This window comes from Pteropus vampyrus, unplaced genomic scaffold (assembly GCF_000151845.1).
Source record: "Pteropus vampyrus isolate Shadow unplaced genomic scaffold, Pvam_2.0 Scaffold123, whole genome shotgun sequence".
Lineage (NCBI taxonomy): Eukaryota > Metazoa > Chordata > Mammalia > Chiroptera > Pteropodidae > Pteropus > Pteropus vampyrus.
In genome coordinates, this window is record NW_011888904.1 from 3,241,829 (window position 1) to 3,249,115 (window position 7,287).

General features: G+C 45.7%; 1 protein-coding gene across 1 annotated transcript in view; it reads left to right on the forward strand.

Moving 5' to 3' along the window:
• Positions 1 to 1,092: 1,092 nt before the first annotated feature.
• COL15A1 (collagen type XV alpha 1 chain) overlaps positions 1,093 to 7,287 on the forward strand; it is a 161,775-nt gene continuing 155,580 nt past the window's right edge. Inside the window, exons 1-2 of the mRNA XM_023534235.1 lie at positions 1,093 to 1,275; positions 1,357 to 1,442. Of these exons, the coding sequence (XP_023390003.1) occupies positions 1,265 to 1,275; positions 1,357 to 1,442 (97 nt within the window). The 5' untranslated portion in view covers positions 1,093 to 1,264. The remainder of the gene's footprint in view (positions 1,276 to 1,356; positions 1,443 to 7,287) is intronic.

Genomic DNA, 7,287 nt, shown 5'->3' on the forward strand with positions numbered 1-7,287 from the left:
TAACTCAAATTACCTTCACTTGGCAGGTGGTGACTCTCCCTCTCCGAAGGGGTACCCAGTGAAAACCAGCTGGCTACTTAGTGCATCAGGAAGAAAGGTCCCTGAGGCTGGGCTGATTCAGAGCCATCCAGATCTCAACTGACCTCAGTGGTGCCTACTCTCCCTCAAAGATCTTACACTACTGTGCCTGGTGGTAATCATAGTAATAAAAGGCCATCATTTGAGGGTTTTGCCAGTGCCAGGCCTTGTGCTAAGCTTTGTCCCTACAAGTGGGACAGTCTGCTCTGTGCCCTCTCTTTCTCGGCCACACACCACAGAGGGCTTTGAGAGGCTGAGACTGGTTCACTTCTCTCAGATCTCATCACAGTGCCTGGAGTGATGTCTTATTTAAGACTGTGTCCCTTGATTCAGCCAATGTATTGGCATCTCCTACTACCAGGCACGATTTAAGGCAGAAAACAAAACAAATATACATCCTTGCCCTCCTGGAGGTTACACTTGGAGCGGGGGGTCGGGGGTGCAGGCAAGATATAGAGAAGAAACCTCTGGAATATTAGATACATTTACAATTTTTATCAGGATAATCTCAGCTGCATTTAGTTATATGTACAACTTATACCGCCCAAATGAGGCCACCTTGGGGCATTCAAGTGGGTTCCTGGGTCAAACATGGTTGGCAGGGCACAGCAGGCAGGAGCCCAGTCCAGCTGTGTGACCTTGGGATATTGGCGCCACCTCTCTGAGCCTCAGTTTCCTCCGTTATTTAGGGAAATCACAATGATTCCAGCCTCCCTGGGCCTTTGAGAAGATTCCATTGGCCTGGGAATGGAAAGTGCTTTTGTCCACGGGGCAGCCCGGACAGGGACAGACGTGAGGGCGGGAGGGAGCCACGTTCACTTTCCCAGACTAGCGCGGACGCCGGATTTCTCTAGAAGGTTACATAAGGCCGCTCGGATGGCCAGGGAGCGCGCATCCGTCGAGGGGAAAAGGGGCGTGGGGAAATCCCGGAGGTGGGGGGAGTGCGCCGCCGCTGCCCGAGGTGGGGCGCGGCGCAGCGCGCGGGGGTGCGCAGGGCGCGGCGGAGTCGGGTTTCAGAGCGCGGGTGACTCAGGGCGCGGGCCGAAAGCCGGGAGCCTGCCCGCCGAGGCCGCTGCCCAGCGCCGCCTTTGTTCCCTGCAGGAAGGGCGAGCAGCGCAGCGCAGCGCCCCTTCGCCTCGGTGGAGCTCAGCCGCTCCGCGCCTTCGGGGCTCCACAGACCCGCGAGATGGCGCCAAGGTAGGACCCGCGTCCCCGCGCCCCGGCCCCCTCGGTCCCTCTCGCCCGCCTCACCTTCTCTCCCTCGGCCACTTCTTGCAGGAGGAACGTGCAGGGCTGGCGCTTGCCGTGGCTGCTTTGGGTCTCTGCGCTTCTCGCCGCTGCCACCCGATCCCGCGCCGCGACAGGTAAGCGCCCTGGGGAAGTCGGTTTTGGCGGCGGGTGCGGCTGCGGTGCGCGCTTCATTCCTGGACATAAAAGGGAGTCCTCGCCGCTCAGTGCGCACTGGCGGTCCTCCCGCGGCTTTCACGGGCCGTGCGGGGGGGTGAATGGGAGTCCCTGGGCAGCTGGGGCTAGTGGAGCGCTGTCTGGGCACCCAAGGTGTCTGAGCACCCAAGGTGTCTGAGCTAGGCGCGGTCCATCCAATCACGGGCAGAGAGGGACTTTGGAAGCGCAGTGACAGCACCAGCGGCTCCGCGGGGACAGTTAGTTAGCTCCCGCTCATCCAGCGCCCGGCTCAGGTCGTGCGTGCTGCCTTGCACATTGTAAGGGCAGGTCCGGTGCCCTTCCTGTACACAGGTGCAGAAGCATGACCGCCAGCAGAGACACCTGGTGCTTTTGCCGCGCGAGAGAGAACGGGATGAATTGCTCTGATGCCAAACTTAGCGCTGTTACCTAGAGAGTCACATCCATGGGGCAGTGGCGCCATAGGTGATGGGAAGAGCTATGGGCTGGGAGCCAGGCATCTGGTACCTTCCGTTCCTGAACTTCACTTTCCCACCAGGACTCAGAGATGGTTGTATGAATAGTGCCTCTTAGTTAAAATAGATTTCGGTTAAGATGTGTAAGGCTACGTGGGTTTGAATTGTGCATGGGACAGATGACCTTGTGCCTGTTTTCTCATTTGAAAAAAGGAAATAATTAGATCACCTTCCCTTCTAGGGATGCTGTGAAGATTAAGAGAGATATTAGAAATAATATGCTTTCCACACACAGGCACATATTAGGCACAAAATAATTGATAGACATTATGGCTTGATCCTTGCAATCGCTATGTTAGAAAGCAACGCAGGCATTTCTGCAGAAGAAGGCACTGAGGATGAGAGAGGCTTAGGAAGTGGCCAGTTCAAAAGGCAGGACTTAAGCCCAGATCTCCAGGCTCCAGTTCTGCCTTGTTCAATCCTTTCTTCATGCAGTTTTGCAGGAGAACTACGCTCTCCAAACTGTAGTCTCTGACCCCTTTTGGATTTAGGAGATTAGTACATAGCCTCAGTAGAGGTGTTGGGGGAGGGGGGAGCAACTTCTGTCCCCCTGAAGGAAACTGGGGATTGAGTGGGTGGCCTTGGTTAACTCTTCGTGTGCGGGAAGAAGCCTGGGACAGCCTAAACCATTATTTCCTTGGGAGCGAGACCCAAAAAACGATGACAGCTTTTCCTGCCAGAGCGTCCAGTCTGGCATTTTTTGCAAATCAAAGGGCAGCAGGAGCACAGTTTTGGCTTCTCAGCACCATGGCCCATGTAGAACGTTGCAATTTTGCATGTGATATAAGGTACTGCCAACTCAGCAGCAGAAGGCAGCTTCAGGTTCTGTGGTCTTCTGTGAGCTTTGCTGCTGCTCTTATCCCCAAAGGGAAGAAGGTTCTGAGGAGACACACTCTGGTGTTTCTTTCCTCCTGCACTTGTAGGCTGGATCCCTTGATGTCAGGTGAGAGCTGTGGTTTTTAACACAGAAGAAGTCCTATTCACATCCATAACGTAAAACAGGAATGCCAAGAAACCCTCTGGAGCTAGAAAGGGTCTCAGAAGAACCATTTGCAACTGATGAGTATTTACTATCCTTTTGGGGCTCTGAAGAGAATCTTCCTAGAATGTGAACTGCTCCTCTTGCAAACCAAATTTTGTATTCAGTTTAGTAAGGCTTACATTCCTAAACCACTTCATATGTTCAGGCAGAGGTGTGAGCACGCTCATGTTTCATTCATCCAGTCCTCGCAATCACTCCAGGAGGTGGGAACTGGGATGGTTATTATCTCTGTGCTTCAGATGAGGAAACCGAGACCCAAAGTCCCAAGACTTCTCAGCCCCTAATGGGTGTGGCTGAGTAGTAAGGTTAAGGAGGTTGTTGTGGGGATGGTGATGTCACAAGTAATTTGTTCCTGGTAGTAAAATGCTAACACATGCAAATTATTGACTTTTCTTTAAACTATTTGATTATGAATTGTAACATCCATTCAGAAAAGTGCATAGAAAAAGTACAGACCAAAGATTTCTCAAAGTGCAAACATCCATGTAACCCAGGTTAAGAAATAGCAAAGCCCCCAGAAGCTCCCGTGTGCTTTTTTGCTGTGCTATTGCCTCCCTCTCCTCAGAGGAACCTATCAACTTAGCTTTCATAATGATCACTTCCTCACTTTAAAAAATAACTTTAGTACCTAAGCATATATCCCCAGGTTCTGAAGTTCCATTTTACTTGCTTTTGAACTTTATACATGTAGAATGTCTTCTTTGGTGTCTGGCTTCTTTCACTGAATATTGTTTCGAGATTCACTTAGGCTATTGCATGCAGCTGTAGTTACTCCATCTTCATTGCTATGTAATATTCCGCTATGTTAATGTACTGCACATTATTTATCTATTTTTTCTTCAGTTACATTTGGTTTTTTCCATTTTGGGTTAATATAAGTATGTCTGTGAACATTCATGTATATGACTCCCAGTGCACATGTGCACATACTTCTGTTGGTTCTGTGTCCAGGAGTGGAGTACTGGGTAACAAGGTATGCAAATCCTCCAACTGAGTGTGCAGTGCCAGCATATCTTCCACCATGGTTGTTCTAAGGTACATGGTCATGACCTGGTATGAGAGTCCCCATATCTTGGCATCCTCACCAGCACTTGGTTTTGTCACTGAGCTTAATTTCAGCCTTTCCAATGGGTAGCTATTAGAATCTTACTGTAGTCTTAATTTATATTTTCTTGATTATTAACTTGATCACCTTTTCATATGTTTATTGGATATTTGGATGTCCTGCTTTAATTTTGTTATTGAGGTAAAGTTCATATAACATAAAACTGGCCATTTTCTTGTGTATAATTTCAGTGGCATTTAGTACATTTACAGTATTGCACAGCCATAATCTCTATCTAGTTCTAAAACATTTTCATTGTTCTAAAAGAAAACCCTAATTCTATTAAGCATTCACCTTCTATTTCCTTCATTCGTCCCTCACCAAACCCTGGCAACCACTAAACTGCTTTTTGTCTCCATGGATTTGCCTATTCTGGATATTCCATGTAAATGGAATCATATAATATGTGACCTTTTGTGTCTGGCTTTTTTCACTTAGCGTAATGTTTTTGGGGTTCGTCCATGTTGTAGCATGGATCAGTGCTTCATTTCTTTTTATGGCTGAGTAATATTCCATTATATGGATCTACCACAATTGATCTGTCCTTTCTTCCACTAATGGGGACATTTAGGTTGTTTCTACTTTTTGGCTATTATAAATAATGTGATTAAGAACATTTGTATACAAGGATTTGTTTGAGTACTTGTTATCAGTTATTTTGGGTATATAGCTAGAAGTGGAATTGCTGGGTCATAAGGTAATTTCATGCTTGAGTTTTGGAGGAACTCCCAAACTATTTTCCACAGTGACTGTGCTGTTTTACATTCCCACCAGCAGTGTACAAAGGTTCTGATTTTTCCACATTCTTGTCAACACTTGAAATTTTTAAATTATCGCCATCTTAATGGGTGTAAAGTGGTGTCTTATTGTAGTTTGGATTTGCATTTCCCTAATGATTAATGATGTTGAGCATCTTTTCATGTGCTTATTGGCTATTTATAGGCCTTTGAGGGAAATTCTGAAAACTAATCAGAGCAGGTTCAGATTTTCCCTCTAATCGCTCTTGCTCACTGGCAGTCTTATGTGCTTTCCTGAGTGAGAAAGAAGTAAGAGTCTCATTTGAGATTTTGCATCATGGCCTCCCTTACCTGTGCTCTGGCCTGTAATGAGCTACTGTTGCTTACATGCCATAGGATTTGCGACAAATATAAATGATTGTAGTGTTTTATTTACTAGCTGATTTTTTTTTTTTTTTGGTTCATCTGAAGTTGGGAATGCCTGTAGTAGCATCAAGTTCCACTTGTGTGTTTTACAGCAGAGCGAAGGCTGAAAACCCCTGGCACACTGAACCATTTATAGCTCCCTACGTATAGTTGGGATTTTGCAGTTCCTTGACTTTGCACAAGATATCAACTAACTCTCCTGTCTAGAGCACACTTTCTCACCCTCCCTTTCTTTTTAAGGTCTAATCCTACCTAGCAGCTAAATGAAACCTCTTCCAGGGGACCTTCCCTGGATCTTTCCAGCTGAGTTTTCTTATCACTAAACCCCTATAGCCCTTCTTCTTTCTCCAGCATTGTCTCCCTTATACTATCAATATGCTTATTCATCTCTCTTTCCCATGGGAGCACCTTGAAGTTGTGGGTCATGCCTCATTTGTCTGGAGGTGGCCACTTGGACTTTGGCCATTTTGTTATTATGGTAAACAGTACTGCTGGAAACATCTTCAGACAAATGGCTTTTATTTTCTTTTGGGTTATTTCCATTGACTAGATACCCTCAGACAAACAGAACTAGTTGGATAGTTCTTATGTATGTAGATGGATCTTTTTCAGGTGCACATTTAATCATGCTACTCCCTAGTTTAATTGCTCTTGCTGAGTTCTCATTGTACTGAGGGTAGAGTCATGCTCCTTATTCCAAAGGGCCCTTTGTGGTCTGGCCTCTGCCTGCCTCTTCTTCTCCACTCACACGAAGCCCCTCTTGACTTAGGCTAACACCAAACCACTAGCAGATTTCTGAATGAGGTATGCGATATCCCACCTCTGTGTCTTTGCACAGGCTGGTCCCTTTTTGAGGATGCCTTTCCTTTGTCCACCTGGCAAGCTCCATTCACCCTTTAAGATTCCTTTCTAAGAAGCCCTCCTGCTCTTCCAGGCGTGTTGAGTGTCTTTCTTCTGGGCTAATACTGTGTTCACCCATCTCTCGGTCACAGAGCTTTTCATACTAGACCATGAGTCAGGGACTGGGCCTCGTCCAATTCTGAATCCCAGGATCTAGCACAGGGCCAGGCACAGAGTGGACATTCAGCAAACTCTTTCAATGAATCAAAGAAGAAATGAATGAGTAGTTCTAGCCTGTGGTCTAGAAAGAGTACACCAATTTACCACCTCCTCTGTGGAGTGTAAATCATCCTGATTCTTCCACAGCTCTGCCGACTGGAATGACCATGGCTGAGTAATTGGGGTACATTATTGAGCTTTTAGTTTTCTTTAATAACCTTCATAACTAGTTAGGTTGGAATTTATACTAATGTTACTTTACTCTTTTTTTTTTTCATTCCATCTAATTGTATAAACAGTTTTTCCAGCTGATTTCCTCTCATCTTATTCTTGATAGCCTCTGTTTTGTCAAAAGTTGTATGTTTAGATTTTCTCTGCTGGCTAAATAGATGAGCTTATCTTCCAATTTTCTGTTAATTTCTGCAGCTTGATTCATTTAAAATGGACCATAGATTGGGATGTAATCTGAAGTTAGTTCTTTTCCAAAGTGGTACATTGGATTCCCCCAAACATTAATTAAAAGGCAAACTGTTTTTCCCCATCATTTTGTTGCTTCTGGTTACCATATAGATTTTTTTCCTTTAGTGATAGAAAATTTGTTTCCTGGACTTTCTCACTTCTTATGCATATGTTTGTTCTTCGAAAAATTTGTCCATGGTCTTGATAATCCTCGCTTTGTAATATGTTTTAAAGTCTGTTAGGGGAACTTACCCCTGCCTGCTTCATTAAGCCATAAATTCTCTTTTATCCCTGTCCTGAGGTCAAAGTAGTCTAGCTAAATTAAAGATCTGCATGGATAAACTCCAAAAGCATGAGGAGTTAGTGGCATTTTTATATATGTGGAATAACTGATTTGGTAATACACAATTTTTCTATGAGACAGTTGGTAATTTTGAGAAAATA